The 20167-nt window shown below is 36.5% G+C and overlaps 1 protein-coding gene across 50 annotated transcripts in view; it reads right to left on the bottom strand.

Annotated features, from left to right (window-relative positions):
• EMSY (EMSY transcriptional repressor, BRCA2 interacting) overlaps positions 1–20167 on the bottom strand; it is an 80796-nt gene that overhangs the window by 6955 nt on the left and 53674 nt on the right. For 9 of the 50 annotated variants that reach the window (XM_086338491.1, XM_086338523.1, XM_086338508.1 and 6 more), the window contains 6 exons: positions 18959–19132; positions 16754–16952; positions 8593–8757; positions 6740–6895; positions 2991–3142; positions 518–1081 (listed from right to left, as the gene is read on the bottom strand). In XM_086338491.1, coding sequence (XP_086194617.1) covers positions 518–1081; positions 2991–3142; positions 6740–6895; positions 8593–8757; positions 16754–16952; positions 18959–19132 — 1410 coding nt within the window. Of the gene's footprint in view, positions 1–517; positions 1082–2990; positions 3344–5689; positions 5732–6739; positions 6896–8592; positions 8758–16753; positions 16953–18958; positions 19133–20167 lie in introns of all 50 variants that reach the window. The other 41 variants (XM_086338489.1, XM_086338501.1, XM_086338514.1 and 38 more) reach the window with 16 other exon arrangements.

Below are 20167 nucleotides of genomic sequence, written 5' to 3'. Positions count from 1 at the left end.
CTCCAAAGCCACTAATTTTCCCTAATATAATTTTTCTTTTCAATATTCACAGATAATTCCTCTGAAATCTCGAAGATAAATTTATTAACCAAATGGTGGTGGTGTAAACTACAAAGGAAGACGGTCAATGAAGCTCCTTAAAAGACTGTAGTTTACTTATTAGCATTATTGCCACAGAAATAAGAGCTTACAAGCATGGAGATAAATACTTTATGCCTAAAAAATAAAAATAATTTAGGTATATCTATGCATTATTGATCAATGCTGAAGTTATTTCATTAAAAACTGCCTGGAAATTCAAGTTCTGAGTGCTATGCTTTTTTTCTTCCTATATTAATGCGTACATTTCTTCCCTAATGTCAACCTTCTGATGGAGTAAAGTAATACCAGCGTAATGAGGCTTTTGAGTTTCCTCTTGCCAGGAGAATGCACCGCTAATCACGATAGGGTCGTGATGTTTTCATTTTTTTCCGTGAACAGAGAAGTTTAACTTTGCATGCTATCAATATTCCGTTACCTGGCTTGCCGGCTGTTTCTCTGAAGAGGCTGGGAGCGGCATTTGGCTCTGGGGGGTTTGGGGTTGCACGTAGATTTTTGGTTGGTTCGGAGCCTGCTGCAGTTTAGGGAGCTGCTGCGTGGTTTTCACTGCAAGCACCTGTACTACAGTCTGTGGGGGCTGTGCCATTAAGGTAGGAAGCTGCCTGTCTTTGGCCACCATGGGATGCTGTGTGTGCTGCACATCTGGCTTGGGCTGTGCTTGTTCTTGCTGGAGAGGGGTGAGTTTTTGATGCCTGATGGAAAGCTGGGGCATTTGCGGGAGTTTGTGCTGGAGCTGGTCTGCCTGCAGGTGGATGGTCTGCTTCTGTTTAGTCTGGAAGCACTGCAGAGTTTTCACTTGCAGCTGAGTCTGTTCCAGCTGTGGCTGGCTAAGTTTCTGCGGCTTAGCTGACTGTGACTGAGTCAGGGCAGATCGATAAAACAGACCTGTCTGAGGGTCTAAAGTGTCCATCTCTTCAACCTCGCCCTCCTCAGTTCCAAGTTCCTCGCTGTGTTTGGTAAAAGCAGTGTGACTGCTTAATGCCTAAGTAAAAAAGGCACAAAGTAAGAATGAAATAAGAAAAACACCTATATTGCTACATTTTCCTCAAATTGGAAAAGACTTGATTATGAGAATCATTCAAAATTTTCAGAAGGGAGAACCTAAGAAGACCAAAAAACTCTCAAGGTCTCTAAATCTAAAGGCAGCCTTAGATTGAGACTCTTAAAATTTCAACTCTTAGACATTAAGTAAGGCAAAAACTGGCAAATGCACTGCAGTAAGAAAACTCTCAGAGGGCCCAGAACTTAAAAGGTAAGAAAAATAAGGATGCTCTGTAAGCACAGCACAAGATGGGAAAAGAAAAGGGTCCCTGGCTCAGGACACAGCTCCAGAGCTGTTCATCTGTCCAAAGGAAGAACGCAGCAACCCAGAAGTGAGGTATCTAGAGAAAATCCAAGGTTCAGAGACGCCCACTTGTGCTGTGCACCCATTCAGCACAGTCCAGGAGGCAGGCATTGTCTGAGGGCCATGCCCATCCCAGTCTCCACAGAGGGCCTCTTTGCTAAGGGTGGAGACGGGTGGCCAGGCCTACCAAGGTCTGAGTGATCTGCCCTCTGCCCCAGCCCTCCTCGCCCAGGTTCCACGCCCACCAGGCAATGGCTTTCACACACCCGGCTCCCTCCCAGGAGGGAAGGAAACTGTGGCAGCAATAAGAGCACTCCTGTCAGGAGAAACAGAGATGGCCTGATGTCAGTTCTAACAGCGATGGGAGGCAGCAGCAATCTTGAGTGACATGGTTAGAGCCAGCTGTCCGACCTCCCCGGGTGTCTTGAGAAAAGTCAATGTCAGGACAACCAGATGAGGGCCAGACTCCAGGCTGAGAGCTGACACCCAGCAAAATCTCTGGCCATCTGGTTTCCCTCAGTGACAGAAGATCCACCCCAATCCCATCCTTCCCACTGCTTTGTCAAATGCTACACATCTACTTAAACTTTAAAACTTTGAGATTCAATCGAAACTCTCCCCTATCTCATAATGACCTTACATACACAGGTTTTTAATTCAACAATTTCTTCATGCCTTTTGAGTAGTTTGCCTGTAATTACGGTCAACTGCTACCAGTTGAGTAATGGTAATTTATGTGGCTGCTAATGATAAGTCATGCTTAAATCTGATATTTATGATATCACTTTATAATAGAGGCAGGATTCTTTAGATTTAAATCCTGGTTCTGCCATCCAGAATAGGTTATTTAATTTCTATGGGCATGAGTTTCCTCATTTGTAAGAGGGATGATACAATCACCTTGCAGGCTCATAGCAAGAATTAAATAAGTTAAAGCATTTAAAGCTCAAAGCACAGTATCTGGCACAAAATCAATATATCGATGTATTTTTTACCTTTTCCCCATTACCCTTGGTACCACATTTTCTGTTTTATATTAATTCATTTTCCTTCCTGTTGAGTCTCTCTTCCTCAATTGGTCACATTCAATAAAAGAAGTCAAATAATATTTACCTAGTTATTTTTAATGTTCCCATAAGGATTCTTTATGAAAGCAAAAAGTAAAACAAATGAAAAACTCAGCATCAAACAGCTTAAGGAAGCCAACTTCTACTTCATTTGAAAATCTTGCCTCAGTGATAAACCCTTCCATAACAAGAAAATACATAGAAACAGTGAGCAATTCTGATATCATAGATTCATCTAGATAGCTTTACCCTTTTGAAATGTTAAGAGTTCACAGAAGATCCAAGAATACTATTTCTTAATTACTTTCTGGTGTTAAGACTCTCAGTTCATTTCCTTTACTCACCCCTCACAGATGAAAAGAACTACACTAACACTCTTTAACTCAGTTATTTCCCCTCTTATAATAGGAGATGAAACTGAATCTTATTTCAGGAAGGAAGTGGCTACAGAAGGTAGAAGGAAAAAGCAGAGATACAACCTGCTGCATTATGTGGGTGATTGCTCCAGGGGAAGAAGCTGGGATGGACTTCACCACCACGGATGTCTGTGTTGCAGTCTGTGACTGAGCCACATGCTGGAGGAGGGTCCGCTGAGGCTGGGAGGGCTGTTGGGGCTGGGAGCGGTGGCTGACTGAAAATAGAGGAGGTGATGATATTTCTCCAGAAATCACCACAGCATCTGTAACCAGTAGTCATTTTAAATAACTGTCTGTGAGATTGCATCACAGAGAGAAAGTGTGGTACTAGGAGGCAGAAGACCAGAGTCTGCCCATTTATGAGCTGTGTAACTCTGAGAAAGTCACTTATCTTCTCTGAGACTCTGTGTCCTCATCTGTAAAATGGGAATAACAGAGCTATTATAAGGATGAGATGAGAAATGTATGTGGAAGCACTGTGAAAACTATTACCACAAAGGAGGAACAAATCCCTTAAAGCTATATCCTCCTGTGAGTTGTACTCTTTCTCCAGTGACCTTTACCCCATTAAGGTAACAAAACAACAATCAATTTCTGCAATCAAATCCTAGACTAATATTTTTAAGGATAATGAGACAGTACAAGTTTTTAACCTCTTGATCCCAGTTCCAATGGTAATACATAAACCAGAAGCATTCACTCCTTTATATACAAAAGACACTCTCTCATATCCTAAAGGTGATATGATAGGTCAAGGTGATACTACAGAAAGAGAACTGGATCAACAGTCACAACTGGATTCTGTCCCACTCTGCCACCAATCAGCTATGTGAATTTGAAGAGGTCACTTAAACTCTATGTTATTAATCTCTAAAGTTCAGAGGTTTTATTTTGTTTATTTTTGTTTTTTATTTTATAAATAAAATAAAATTTTATTTCTTAGAAGAGGACCAAATGAAGTAATGAATTGAAAATGGTCCTTAGATTGTTAAGTACCAAAATATAAAGTTAACAAAATAACAGAAAAGTTAGTGTTCTTTCATCTTCTCAAATTCAGCTCATCCAAAACAAATGAGTAAGAGTACAGTTCAGGAAATAATTCCACCTCTTAGTCTCTTGCTGGAAGGTCCCATGGAGTAAACTATACATTTAAACTACACATCTATGTTGATGCCAAACTATCACTTTTAATCAGCCTCAATTTCAACTTTTTAAACAGTATAAATACTCAACACTTCTTATTCTACAGAGCTTTAAAAATGTCTATAGTTACTGGAAACCAACTTTTTGAATCAGAAACAGGTAAAAATAAATCTGTAAAATTAGCTAAGGATTTTGAGAATATCAAAACCTCTCAGTAATCCATGGTTCTAATTCTCATATACCTTGATCTACAATTTCAAGTAGTAGTGGTTCCATACTTAGAAAAGTCATAGTCAAATGCCCAAGGAAAAGATGATCACTACAAAATCAATGTAAAAGTGCCACTGTCAGTATAGAACTTTAAAACTATCTAGTGAAATACAAATAAGCTTCATTTTTATAACACATTTTATCTATATTCAAAAATGCCATTTTTCTTTTTTTTTTTTGAACATTTTTCTAATATTTATTTATTTGGCTGCACTGGGTCCCAATACTGCATGCAGGATCCTTGATCCTCGTTGCAGCATGCAGGACCTTTTTAGTTGCAGCATGTGGGATCTAGTTCCCTGACTAGGAATTAAACTCAGGCCTCCTACACTGCAAGCTCAGAGTGTCTGCCACTGGACCACCAAGGAAGTCCCACCATGCAGTTTTTCTATTGTTGCTATATATACGCCTACATGTGATATGAGGTTACAGGCAGCACCACTAGTACTCTTTTATCAATGCACTATAGTATCTTATTGCATTTCACAAGAAGCTTTATATATACATTTTAAATTATATGAGTTAATACAATCTTTCATATGTGCTCAACGAAACTGGAAAAAAGGGAGTCATAGTTTGTATTAAAATAACAAATACTGAAATCATTTATAGTACAACTAAGAGAAAAAAATCATATTAATAATATTAAAACTAAGCAAGCAAATCAATGAAGCTTTTTACTGATAGAAGCATCATCAGAAATGAATGACATTTGAAAAATAATATATACAATTTCTGATGAAATTATTAGATTATATGGAACATTTTTACTGCCCACACTAATATTCATAATTATTACATTTATTAAGAAATGAAGTAGATTTCATAGATGATCAACTGAAACCATTTAAGAATAATCCTCAAGATACTATAAATTCAAAATACTAAAATCTCTTCATAGTAATTCTCCAGAGTGTAGGTAAGTTAAAGAAAAATAACATCCACTGCAGAATAATACAAGAGGGTCAGGAAGTTGGCTTTGAAGTAAAAAAAAAAAAAAAAAAAACACTCAGTGAGGCTGAAGATATGATGGGAGAAGATTATAGAAGGGAGGTCACAGAGTAGATATTTGGAAAACAGCTGAAGTGACCTTTAACTGGGCCATGTAAACACCATAAAACAGTCACTTATTTCTTTAAACAACTCTTATTTTTCCAATGTCAGACTGCTCATTTCTGAGAAAGAATCCCACTACTCTGCAAAAGGAAAGTCTCTCTCCCTTTTACTGAGTAGAGCTTACCTTTCCTCTACCAGATCAGAGTAGAGCGCATCCATTAAGTGGTTTGCCCCCAAAACAATCATCTTTTATCTTCAGTTACTTTTGCTACAAATGGATGCACACCACTTACCTAGAAGGGGAAAAGCAACCTCTGTCCCCTCATCAGTGCGTTCTGAAAAGGATAAGTAAGGGAAGATATCATAGGTCTTTTTATCTATTTACCGTTTGATAATCTAGTCTATCCCCAGAGGTTATTATTGATTTTCCCAACATACTGCCCTCTGCTTTTTGCTAAGTATCTCTAAAGAAAGATGGTAGATAGCTTTACATAATTTTTAATTGGATTTTCCCTTTTGGCAATTTTAATCCATTAGTCTTAACAATATCTCCCAAAATTATGCCAAAAAATTCCCTTTCCACTTTGGTATTTACATCCTTCAAATATTTGCAACTTTTTGTTCTCTTATGCTTAAGAAAACAGAAGACAGGTGTTCTTTATATACTGCCTCATAAGTCATCTCTCCTAAGCCCTAATTATTCATGTTACTACTCTCTGAATTCCTCCAAATCTCAAAGTAATAGAGGGCCCAAAACAGAAAGCAGTATTCCAGGTGTGGTCTCACCAGAATATGAACGAACCTATTATCCTTCCTGCTCCACTTCTCTACATATGCCATCCAAAAACATCATCAGTGTTTTTGCTGCCAGACCACATAAATACCTAATGTGTTTTCCATCACAACTCTTAACTATTTACAAGGATTTAAAATTTTCCACATTTTTTTCTTTACATTAAAAAGGGGGAGGAGGGTTGGATTTTATACTTTCTTTCACCCTTGACCCACCTCCCCTTCCCAAAACTAAAAAATTCAAATGTATATGAGTACTTATTCCCCCATAAAAGATATTCTATCCTCTCACTACTGGTGCTGCCTGATGTTCACAGATATTCTTTAAGGCCAACTACAGTTTTATATTACTTGCAAACTTTGTAAAATCTATCAATTTTCTCCCTCTAATCATTAAAGGCAGGGTAAATCCCAAAGACAATGTGAATCTGTTCTGAGAGAAAACTGGAAGAGATCGAGAAATATAAAAAATACATTTTCCCCCAATCATCACATGAAATCCAGAAAGGTAGCACTCCTACCTTAATACTACTTTTTAAAAGGACACCTACCAGTGGTGATGTATTCAGCAACTAGTTCTGACTCTACCACCGCAATTGATGGACTTTCAGGAGAATGTCTCTTTTCCTGGGTCATCTGAATAGGCACTGCCATTTGACTTAGGTCAATAGTGGGTTGTCTTGGTTTAGATTCCAATTTTTCCTTCACTGTATAAAAAAGTCAGGGGAAAAATTAACTTTATTATAAACAAGTACTAAAACCAGAGTTGTCCATGGAAAAATGAACAAGACCTCTGGGGTGCCACATGGGCAGTGACTAAGAAGATAGGAAGTTGAAAACAAAAGCACAGACTACTGGATGGCTATAGAGTGCACAACTTGTGCAAGCATACTCAGCAGCACAGCAAGAACGCAGAGGCGTTCAGACTAAAATCTGCCCCTATTATCACTAGGCCAAACAACTGGATCTGTTTCCCTTGTACATACATCCCTTTAGAACACTTCCTTTACCCTTAGTCAAGGCAGTACCTGGTATTCTTCAGTTCACCAACCTGAAAACAAAGGGTGAGTAAGCACTACTTAGCATTATTTGCTCCAGGACACAACTGCCCGGAAGAGCACAACACAGTGACCAGTTTAATTTGATCTATTAAAAATTCAAGATAATTCCCAAAGAATTGTTACATTTTTATGACTCTTGAAGGATAAAAATATTCACTGTTAGGAAAATATGTTCCTGCAAAAATGTCTATGGAATGGTCTGGAATCAAGAATGGTTTCCATGGATAGAATAACTTTCTAAATTATCACTTTTTCTACAAAATTATTTGGTTTCCACCCTCTATAAGGCATTAACGGAAATAGTTGAGTATGTTAAAGACAAGGAGCTAAGGAAATGCCTAAAGCCAAAAATAACACCAATAAAAAAATCAAAGACTTAAAATAAATGCTAGTATTCTTTGGGTAGTGTAGAGTGGATGTTACAACAAACAGTAAGTAATTAAGTCCAGTAAGCAATCATTCAGATTGTTCTCACCAAGCATAAAATGTGATAAAATCAAGATAATCATTTAAAGAAAGTAAAACAAAACCAAAAGAATACAAAAGTCACCCCACAAGTAGAGAGGACACTGAATTGGGAATCAAAAGACATGGAATCTCACTCTGCCACTAGTCAACTGGATAACCTCTCTAGGTCTCAGTATGTTTATCCATAATGAAACGAATGGACGAGATCATCACTAAGGTCCCCTAAGAACTCTGACAATATCTGATCTATTATAATAGAAAAGTCAGTATAACTAACACAGTTTTGCCTAGAGTTTATAGAAGATATTTAGTAACTGGAAATACTGATTGGATCTTGCTAAATGAGAACAGCTTTGCATGGAAGCTCAGGTTGTTATATTATACAAAGAAGTATGAAGATAAAAAAAACAAATTAGAATGTTAGCAAGGCCCTTAATGTTTTATGACCACAAAACTGCTCCACCAATATCAAGCAGGATGGCAGGGGCCCTCCAATTTGCCTTCTACTATTCTTGAATAGAATTGGCAAATGTACTGCATTTATCTTTGTGCTTAGAAATCGATAGACCTACTCCTTTCTGGTGACAAAAGGCAACAGGATTGTCCACTTTAAGCTGGAGAGAGAGAAGAAAAGAACTGTGCTGTTTTTCTTCTTTCTTCTGATAGAAATGATAGACTACAGTCTGTCTATCTGTATATCTGTGAACATCTTAATGAACTGACAAGTAAACAGACTGAACCAATGATTATAGACAAGTCCAGAGGGGGGAAATGTGCTCAAATAATAACAAAGAAAATATAACAGTAGTAGTACTTTAGCACAACCCATCTCTAGAGAAAACATGCTTCATTCAGCTGAGCATGTGAATTCATACCTGTTGTCTGTTGGAGTTCTAACAGAGCTTTGATTGTTGAAGTAGCTGATTGTGATTCACTGGATACATCCTGATAAATTATGGTGGGGCTAGTCTCCATTGCAATCTCATGTTCTGACCAATCCTGACGCCGGGAAGCAATTACATGAACTACAGGCTGGGAATCTGTTTTATATTAGTTAAAAAAAAAAAACCCTATAAACAAAGTTTCTCTTAAAAAAAAAAAAAAAAACAATTTGTTCTTTTTAAAAAATCTTTGTTTTACTACAAACTTCATGCTTTATCTCCCCAAAAAGACTGTAAGCTCCCAGAGGGCATAATGTCTTTCATGTCTATATTCACTTATTCATTCATTCATTCATTCAACAGACTGGGCACCTATGTGCCAGTCTACATTTGGCACTGGATATAAAAGAGCTCACAGAATAATCAAAGGATGCTCAAGAAGCACACAATCTGGTTGGAGAGACAGACATGTAAAGAGACAAATTACAATTCAATGTTATAACTGCTATGATAAATAGGTGTGCATTTCTGTAGGTGGGTGCATGTCCACGTACCATAAGAACGAAATGCGGTATGAGTCTTATTTTCCCCAATGCACCTAAAAATGTGTTCTGTATTACAACCTGAGCATTCAGTCAACACTTACTGGAATTACTGAAAGGAAATCCTGTCCACTGACAAGAAAAATGGATAAATGATCTAGAAGCAGCATGATATAATAGGACACATATAACATTCAGAATTCAAAGTCTTAGGTTACAGTCCCAGCTCTAGCAATTACCAGCAAGTTGATTCTTTGGGTCTTAGTATCATTATTTCTAAAATGGCAACACTAAAATTACCTCTCTACCTCAGAGGATTTCTGAGGATATAATGAAATAATATATGTAAAAGAGCTTTATAAACTATGAAGGACAATAGAAATGTTTTATTTTTGTTGTTGTTGTTCTGGTTGTGGCCTGAAAATTTCTCAATTCTAAGCCTTTTTGTTAGTTTCAAAATAAATTATAGCCCTAACTAACTCAAGGCTTATTATATTCATGCTATGTAAGTATGCATGTAAATATTAGACACATAAAATCAAACAACAAATTATTTGAGTTTTCCATCTACAGAATAAGTAGATGGAATAAGTAGTATAAGTGTAGTATACTACACTATTGTTAAGTTCTTAAACTCCTTGGTCCAAGATACCACAAAGAAATTACATAGGCTATAAAAGCATGACTCCTACTCCCAAGTTTAGATTCTAATGGAGGAGACATAAAACGTGTGTGTGTGTGTGTGTGTAGCTTTGTATCCTGAGATAAAGTCAAATGATTAGGGCAATTATATAATAGAAAGAAAAAGACTACTATGAGTTGGAATGGTCAGTGCAAGTATCACAGAAAGTAATTCATGCAGCCCCAAAACCAAGAATAAGTACAACTAAGTTCACCCTTCTATGAATTTTATATTTTTGAAAACCACAAAGTTGTTCAAAAAGGTTGAAGCAGCAGGAATGACTCTTCAAAAACAAAACAAAACCAAAAAACCTATCTTCCCCCCAAAACAAAATCAATATACAAAATATCTGGAATTTTTATTTACCATAAAAACAAAACTGTATTTCTGCTCCCTACCTTATCCTCTAAACTCTAGGTAGACTATATGCCACACCAGGGATGTACAATTTCCATTAAACTTTCAAAAAAAATCTAGATGATTGAAGAACAATATCATGTAGTAATATCAAAAGCTATGTGAGGCCTACAGCAGTTTTTCTTTACTAATTCTAAGAGCATATATAAGAAATTAAACTTAAAGAAAACTGATTATATTAGGGAATCATTCATTTTATATAAACTTAGTTCTCAATTTTAAGAATCTCTCATGATGCTATAAGTACCCCTTGGTTAGGTACAAGGACCTATAGGCAAAGAATGACTTTGCAACCCAACTCTGTAAAATACACATATTAACTACCCAGAAGAAAGCAAAAACTGCATTGGTAGAGAGATAAGGTAACACAAGACTGAAAAAGAAAACACATTTCTACAAGGAGCACCTAATCAGACACATCAGCCCACATAACATCATCCCATAGGGACTGGGGAGACTGGTTTTTCTCTTTTTGCCCATACACAAAAAGTGCAGCTGACCATACAAAGCGTCAATGCAGCAACCACAATGGCTGTGACACAGAATGGGTGTGAACCTAAACATCAAAAACATTCCTTGAGTGATTTTCCTCTAGCTTAGACTAGCTAAATCTACTGCCTACCAAATCTGACGCTGAGGTCAGAGTGTAATGACTGAGACAGCAGGAGCCTGATACAACAGTTCCATTTGATTATGCAGTGTGCATCCATCCACACTTCCCTACCTCTCTTGGGGATGGTGGCCTACTGACCCTCAGATATCTTTCCCCATAGGTCATTTAACAAGTATTTATCGGGCATATACTGTATGTTATGTACTAGAGATACACACTATACTGTTATATCCAAAGGCAAATTCAGGCATCTCTATGGAAGAAAGTCTCATATGTCTTTACTATAAAAAGCTTCTATCACATTTGCATAGAATTGTAAGACCTCTCTGGAGAAGGCAATGGCACCCCACTCCAGTATTCTTGCCTGGAAAATCCCATGGACGGAGGAGCCTGGTAGGCTGCAGTCTATGAGGTCGCTAGGAGTCGGACACGACTGAGTGACTTCACTTTCACTTTTCACTTTCATGCATTGGAGAAGGAAATGGCAACCCACTCCGGTGCTCTTGTCTGGAGAATCCCAGGGACGGGGGAGCCTGGTGGGCTGCTGTCTCTGGGGTCGCACAGAGTCGGACACAACTGAAGCGACTTAGCAGCAGCAGCAGCAGCAGCGGTAAGACCTCTCAGGCTTCCCTGGTAGCTTCCCTGCAGCTGAAAGAATCCACCTGCAATGTGGGTGACCTACGTTTGATCCCTGGGTTGGAAAGATCCCCTGGAGAAGGGAATGGCTACCCATTCCAGTATTCTGGCCTGGAGAATTCCACGGACTACGTATTAGTCCATGGGGTCGCAAAGAGTCAGACACGACTGAGCTACTTTCAACTTTCACATGGGACCTCTCAGCTAGAAAAAATAAAATCTAAAAGTATGTTTAATACTATCATCGATCTTATGTTAAAATCTTCAAAATATCACCACCAGTCCAGGAATCTAGCACTAAAGAACTCACTGTTTTCCAAGGTAATTTCCTTCCATCTTTGCACAGTTATGACAATTAGAAATTTTTCTTGTATGGAGTGGAAACAGGTCTTCTGATTGCTTCTCAACAGTTCTAGTTCTGCCCATGTACCTATCAAAGACCAATTCTTTTCCCTCTTCTATGTCACATTCCTTAAGATAACTGACAACAGTTCCTATGTCCCCCACAACCCAACCCAATCTTCATCTTCTCTTTTCTATAAATGTCCTGTTTCCACCTACTGTTCTTCATAAAAATGACTCCCAGATGCTGCACGCACCTAATCCATCTATTCTATACTAAACCCAAGATGTCTGTATCTTTTCCATGATGTAATAGGTATCTTCCCTCTGAAATACTGTCATAAAAAACAAGGCCCTCACAGTATTTAACTGCTTACACAGCTTTCCCCCAAATGTTCCAATGAACATTTTGCAAAAGAAGGGTTCCATGCTCAAAAAAGTTGGGGGGCATTTTATATTATATACGCCATTCTTCATCTTTCACAATATATATCACCACATAATGACTCTGAAAAGTTCTGCAATAAGTATTGGTATGTTTTGCTTAACCTTCATTCATTCCTTACCCTCACCATAACCTGCTGAGATCATGAAGCTTCTGGAAAAATCATCCTAGAAAAAAAGTTACTTAAAACAATGTCTTTATAGGATGCATTTTCATATTTGCTTCATTCATGTTCCATCTTAAATCACTACCTTTGGTTTTGTCTCCTTTTTCTCTTCCATTTTACTTCACATAATCTTGTATTCTAGTCTACTTAAAACCTTTTTTGGAAACAAAGTTTTGCTTTTAACGTTTTTTTCTCTCTTTAAAAAAAAATATGGAACCCAATAAGCCAAATAACCTTGTTCCCAAGTGAAAAAGAGAAAAAAAGAAGATCCAAATAGGAAGGAAAGCTGAAGAGCTGTGGAAGGTATGTGGCCCAATTTTCATTTAGCGACCTAGGTAAGTATGACCCTGAACTATTAGTTGGTCATCTAGCTGTCTATCAGTATGTAAAAATACTTCAGGTGTACAGCACTTAACCCACTAGGTTAGGAGAAACCCCAGAAAGGAAAAAATGTTTTGGACTCAGGAAACAAAAATGAATTTATAAGGCTGAAGCTTGACCCTGTGCCACAGTTGCTGTTACAGTTGCTGTTTTGTTTGTTCATTCAGAGAAACTTTTACTGAGTGTCTACTTAGAGCTAGTTAACCTCTTCACTAAATACTGAATATACAGAGATGAGTACGATGCTTGCCTCTAAGAAGTTAGTAGCCTAGTGGAAAAGAAAATAATTATATTAAACAAACAAAAAAAGTACAAAATAAAATGATCAATAATAAACTAGCTGGTAGTACAAAGCAATTTTGGAAGCCTAGTGTAGAAGGAGTAATGAACCCTCCCAGGGTGATTAAGGAAAGTGCCATAACAAGGTGAAGATGAAGGTCGCTATTCTAGCCTGTGAGAAGACAGTTCAGAAATAATGTATAAGGCCTAAACTGCTTCTCCTTTCAGGCAGGGAATGGTGGGAAAAGTTTAGAAACCACAAGTAGAATCAAGGAAACCTTTGGCATAAAAAGACATCTTTATTCTAAGACTTGTATAAAGGAAGTCACTAGAAAAAGGATATGAAGTCAAGAAAAGTCGATCTATTCTTACAGTAGAATGCCAACTATCAACTAGGTAACAAATAATAGACTTTAGAAAATTATCACTGGATGCTAAAACTAGCAGATAAAGATGAGGGATATGATATTTATATAGTTTCAAACCATCTCCCCATATATTACCATTAATCTCAAAGGGACATATGGTAATTTCATAATGCAAAAAAAAAAAAAAAAAAAAAGGCGGGGGGGAGGCATTAACCAAGAGATCAACATTAATATAACATCATCAATATTGGGACAAACTGACATCAGTGCCTTCTGATAAGATAAAGCTAAGAATACACTACATCTGTGGAATTCATGCTGAATCAAATGAGAAACATTAGACAAAGCAACTTAATATAATGCATAATACTGATGTGGACTGTGGACTGGTGGTGGGGGTAGGTTGCTGTACTGGCAAAACTACAAAGGATTACATGATTGGACAGTTGATGACATCTGAATGGACTGTAGATCATAGAACTAAAACTTTAAATCGTGATTTTGATAACTGTATTTTAGTTATGAAGAGACTAACCCTTAAGAAATATAAGCCAACAAATATATAAGTATTTAGAGATAAAAGGCATGACATCTACAACTTGTTCTCAAATGGTTAAAAATTTCAAAAATTATAAACACACAGGGGGCGGCACAGAAAGAGAATCAACAACAAAGTAAATAGGGCAAAATATAAATAAGTGGTGAATATAGTAAAAGACTATACACAGAAGTTCTTTTTATTCCTGTAACTTTTTATAAATTTGAAATTACATTAAAAGTACTAAACAGAGGTGGGCTAAAAACTACAAAAACAATATAAAGGAAAAAATGGGCTGTTATATAGTGCTTATATTCCCAGTAGGTATGAAAACCAAACTTGAGTCTTAGACTTAACAAAACCTTTATCCCTTTCTTATAACACAGCATATACATTCCCACAGCATATATAGTCCCTTGTCTTTGGAGAATGTACTAAGAAACTATACAGTGAAATGGGGAGAGGAGTAAATGAAGATTATAAAAATTGGCTTTAGGGACCTCCCTGGTGGCCCAGTAGTTAAGAAACCACCTTGCAAGGCAGGGGACATGGGTTTGATCTCTGGTCAGGGAATGTCACAACTACTGAGCCCACATACTCTGGAGCCTTGTGCCACAACTAAAGAGTTGTGCAGCACAACGAATATTCTGCAGGACACAATTAAGACCTAGCACAGCCAAATAAAAAGCAAATAAATAAATATTTTTTTAAACTGGCTTTATAGTTAACTATATTAGATATTCCTCTTTGGTGATTTTTTTCTGTATTATAAAATATTTTAAAAAGAAGTAATATGCAATGAGAGATTAATAACAAAAATAAAAATAAATGATGCCACATATAATAACAGATCAAAGAGCAAGAAATTTATACTCAATCACTTCCAAAAATAGTCAAACTTTTATCCTTTTCTTAGAATGAAAACTAAAGGCTCCCTAATGAAATGGCATGTTAGGGAAGTAATGACTGGCTTACAGCTCCCTTAGGGAAAAAACAGCAATTTCAAAGGTAACCTGAGCTTGTGTATATAGTTTACTGTTCAGGTTCCCATTTCAGCACCAATTCATAACCTAAACATTTTACCTGTCTTTTATGAAAATATTTCTCAAAGGAAAAAACAGCTGGAATTATTCAAATAAGTACAGACTTAAAAATAAAAGAGGAAAAAAGAATCTTGTTAGTTTAAGAATAGAATCTATACACATCAAATCAGTAAGTCTAAAAGAAATAGAGTAAATATCACCCCACTGTAACTAGACATAAACTGATTCATAACCAATATAGAATGATAAATTAAACCTTAGTAAACTGATTCAGAAAATATTACTATTACTAATAATACGCTGAAGAAAATTATCCATTTTCTAAAATGAGAGCCATACTGTTTGCTAAAATCAATATTTTAATTTATTTTTTTATCAATGAGTTTCCAAAGACCATTTCAAATGCTACCTCCTTCATGAAGCTTTCTCATAAAGCTTACTACACAGTATAAATTTAAAGATAAATGTTCAAATTGAATTAATGGAATAATTAGCAATATGAACCATTAGTAAGACTAATCTGGGATGATTCCACCAAAGAGTTAAAATAATAATGCCTGTACAATATGAAGAAACTGTATTGAAAAAGTGAAGGTGCTAAGAAAGCATTCCAGAGAGAATAATGTGGACGATGAGGAGAGGAAACAGAGTGAGTGAGGAATGATCAAAGAAAGATAAACAGTTCTGTTTCAATATATCAGAGCTTCTAAGTACAGGCATAAATATACTACCTGGGTGGTGACGGTAACTGACACACACACGGGTACTAGATCTGTTGTTGTTGTGCAGTTGCTCAGTCATGTCCAGCTCTTTGCAACTCCATGAACTGCAGCACGCCAGGCCTCCCTGTCCTTCACTATCTCCCTGAGTTTGCTCAAACTCATGTCCATTTAGTCAGTGATGCCATCCAACCATCTCATCCTCTGTTGCCCCCTTCTCCTCTTGTCCTCAATCTTTCCCAGCATCAGGGTCTAGATTTGTACAAAGTCTCAAAGTTTATGATCAATATGGGTGGTTAAGGTAACTGACAGACACAGGTACTAGATTTGTAGAAAATCTCAAAGCTTATGATCATTGAGTTTATTTCAATAAGTGACTCCCTAGAACAACATAATTAAAATAGCACTAACTATAACTAGTTTCCCTACTATGGAGCCTGGCTTCATATCACCTTCCTTATAATTAGGACAACCACACAATTATCATCTAAACTGGAACACCTATGAGAGTGAAAGAGAGTGCTATTATTATTCTAGAACAGAAATAAACTAAGACTTATTCCATGCAAACTGTAATGTATGAACACCCACATACAGCCCATTTATAGGCCTATCTCTGGCCACCATGATCCTTTCTCAAGGTTCAGCAAAAATCATTTCAAAAGGTACACTCACTTTCTTGCACACTTCTACTTACTCAAAGCAAACAAAAGGAATCACAGCTCTACCCAGTTTGATAATATCTATCTCCCCAAATCATCACCTAGTTTATGAATTATTTGATGAACATATGCCAGGCAAGAAAGAATGGTAAGCCTTACCAAAAACAAAATGTCTGCTCACATCAAACAAAAGACAATAAAATCAAAAGAAATGACAAGTCAAAGTATACATGTTTGTTTGAGATCCTTAGATTCAACTATTTTAGAACTAGGGCATTATCTCAGCAATAATTATATAAATCAGAAGTAAAACGGGTCTTACCTTGGGAACTTTGGGAGGACTCTGTAGAAGAGGAACTACTATCTGTATAACTCTGTGGTTCTTCCTTTCCTTCTTGAATAGATGAATTACCAGCCTCTGCCACCCTGGAGGCTTGTTGTAATGTTTCTGTGACCAGTTGCCTTGTTTGTTCACTAACAACTGTGGCCTGAAACGTCACTGGTTTGGGTTTAATAAGAACCTAGAAGACAAGTGGAAATACAACCAGTATAAATTTTTGAGCATTTAAAATATGTTTAACTTCTAGATCATAATAAAACAAATATTTTCCTGACGTGGAAAACAGTACTCTGTCCATTTATTATACTTTGGGCACAGCATTGATCATCACAGACAAATTCAATCTATGAATCAATTATACCAGGCCACATATACAGTTCATGCTACAACAGCTACAATCCTGACAAGAGCCTTTGCTCTGTTTTTTCTTGCCTAAAATGACTTCAGGAATCATTTTACAATCTGCAGTTATATAGAAGAATGATAGCTACAAGCTAAGGACGGCAGAACAGAAAGACACAAGGAGCCTAGATTCCCAGGGGAAGTGTGTGTGTGTGAGAGAGATAGAATTTAAGTATTTGTGTATACTATACATAGTCAGCATAAGAGGAAAGATTTCCCCTGTGTGTGTGTGTGTGTGATAGAATTTAAGTATTTATGTATACTATACATAGTCAGCATAAGAGGAAAGATTTCCTCAGATCTCCCAGGAGAATTTTTGAGTCACAATAACAGTCCAGGATTTCCTTCCTCTAAATATTTATCAACATAATAAAAATAAAACCCTAATTTGTTTAAGCCCCTGTTCTTCAGGTTTCTTTTTAGCAACCAAATGAAATTCCTAATTAACACACCTGCACAAAGTAATCTTGCTTAGGACCTAAGTCATCTTTTAAGAAATCTCCAAAGGAACACTAATTTAGACAACTGGGTGTGCGTGCATGCTCAGTCATTTCCGACTCTTTGCAACCCTATGGACTCTAGCCCATCAGGCTCCTCTCTCCATGGGAATCTCCAGGCAACAATACTGGAGTGGGTTGCCATTCCCTCCTCCAGGGGATCTTCCCCACCCAGGGACTGAACCTGCATCTCCTGCATCTCCTGCATTGCAGGCAGACTCTTTACTGCTGAGCCACAATTTAGACAACTACTATAGTCAATAAGGAACATGTGACAAATCAACCTTGGCAAAGGTCAAAACCACACAGACAGTAGAACAAGTGAAACGGGAAGAAAGTTTCACACTGAACCATTCAATTCAAAGTGTGGACTCCAGGAGTTAACTTCAATGGGGTACATGGAATGAAAATGTTACTTCACCACAATTATTTTTTACTTCTCCATTTATATGAATCTAAATCTTTCAGGCTCTACTAAGTCACCCATTTCCAAAAATTCAAGAATGAAAACATGGGTTATGACAAAGATGATGGAGCAAATGTAACTGTTGCCACTGAAATTTAAAGCAATTTGACCTTATTAGAAAAATCACAAAACTAATGGTTTTGATATATAAACTATTTGGCTATAATATTGAGGGAACTGACTCTAAAGGCAAACTATTATAGATAAATTATCTTTTACAAAAATTCTAAAAATGGCATTTTTCAACCAAAGCTGACATCATTTCCTTTGATATTCTCAAGAAAGTAAAGTACCTGAAAAATAAACAGTAGCCCACCAACACAAGATTAAATCCTGAGCCTCAATTTCCCAGGTAAATTTCTAGAAAAGCTCCCTTATCATTTACTGGTTGAAAAATGAACATATCTTTACTTTCTCCATTGTTTAGGTTTCAAGGAAATAAAATTTATAAGTAAATATCTCAAGTGCTTTCAAAGGTCCTATAAGCTTACACAAAAATATTCTTTGACAGATTATGAATAACTACTATCCTCTGTCAACCATCTACTTCTCAAATAACAACATACACCTTCAGCAAATTTTACTCCAAGGGGATTCTATTCTCTAATTTTTGCTCATGACATGATACAAATATTTAATTTTTTTTAAGTACTGAAAAGAGAAACACAGGTTTTGAAAACAGACGGTTATAAACACTCAATCATAACTTTTAATAATCTGGTTCTTTCAGTGTTACTCATCTTTTTGTTCAGATTTCTACCTTGGAATTTTAGGAATTTGAAATATACCAGAGTCAAGAAAAATCACCATATCTTAGCATACCTGTGTTTTCCCTTGCTGCCCATATACAATTTTTGTTGGGATGATTTTAGCTGCTGGTTGAACTGTGGAACCTATACCTTTTGGCTGAGTTACAATCATTTTGGTGATGGGTCTTGTAGCAGTGATAATAGCTGGCTTTGCTCCTGTTGGCACCGTCTGAATAGTCTTTTCTCCCTAAATTGAAGTCAGTAAATACATGAGATTTATATACATTTAAATGGGAAAAAAAAGTCCTTTTACTGAAAAATCATAGAAAAGTTTTACCAGGATGATGGGGAAAGGGTTGCAAATTGTGCAACAAAGTATAAGCTTCCAGGTGATCAAAAATGTTAGACCTAGTTGAAATGATCTTAGAAGTCATGTGACCAACCTTCTGTCCAAAGAAGGCAGTAAATATTTCTTGGTGAGTGAATTTTAAAAATTACCTTCTTTAAGAATACTTAGTATTCTCTGTCATTCACAGAATATATATACTAAAAGAGTCAAAATTTAGAGAGTATATACTGTTATCTCTAAGTGTTGGAACTACAGGTCGTGCTCCCTCAATATTCATCTTTATGTGACAGTTTATATGAAATAAACATATGTGTAATAAAAAAATTAGTGTGCATTCTACCAATAGCTAAATGTTCACATACAAAATAAATTAAGTTTCCCAAATATGAAGTTATAAGGCTACATAGCAGAATGTCTATGTGAAATGGTGTGGGCAAGAAATGTAATCAGCAGCAATATTAACATTTTTTCTGAGGTTACACTGGAAAATACAAAGAAAAAACTTAGGACATTTCCCACATTAGCATGTTACTAATATCACTTTAGTCTACTAACTAGATAGTTTAAGCCCATTAACTTTTCACCATTTTCTACATTTTCATCTGCTTTATTCTTAAGTACTATTTTCTGATCATTTATGGAGTCAATACTTGAGCTTAACAAATTAAATTCAGTCATTTTACTAAAGTACTAAAATTTTTTAAAAATTAAAATCCATAAAATTAAAAAGGAAAATATCTAAAATTTTTTCACCTTATCAGTTTTTCTTTTCAGTCACCATCACCTAAATGTGCAGCCACTGAAATTTAGCAGCCAGTAAAAACAAAACACCTAGGTGAACTGGCAAAAAGGTAATTACTCTGTAAATTTAGGTTAAATGATTACAAACTTCACAAGTTTAAATATCTGCTGCAATAATCTAAGGAAAACATG

Source organism: Bos grunniens, chromosome 15 (genome assembly GCF_055505025.1).
Source record: "Bos grunniens cultivar Pamir isolate PY7600 chromosome 15, Bosgru_T2T1.0, whole genome shotgun sequence".
Lineage (NCBI taxonomy): Eukaryota > Metazoa > Chordata > Mammalia > Artiodactyla > Bovidae > Bos > Bos grunniens.
The sequence above is the reverse complement of the archived record's forward strand: the minus strand, read 5'-3'. Positions and strand labels throughout refer to the sequence as shown.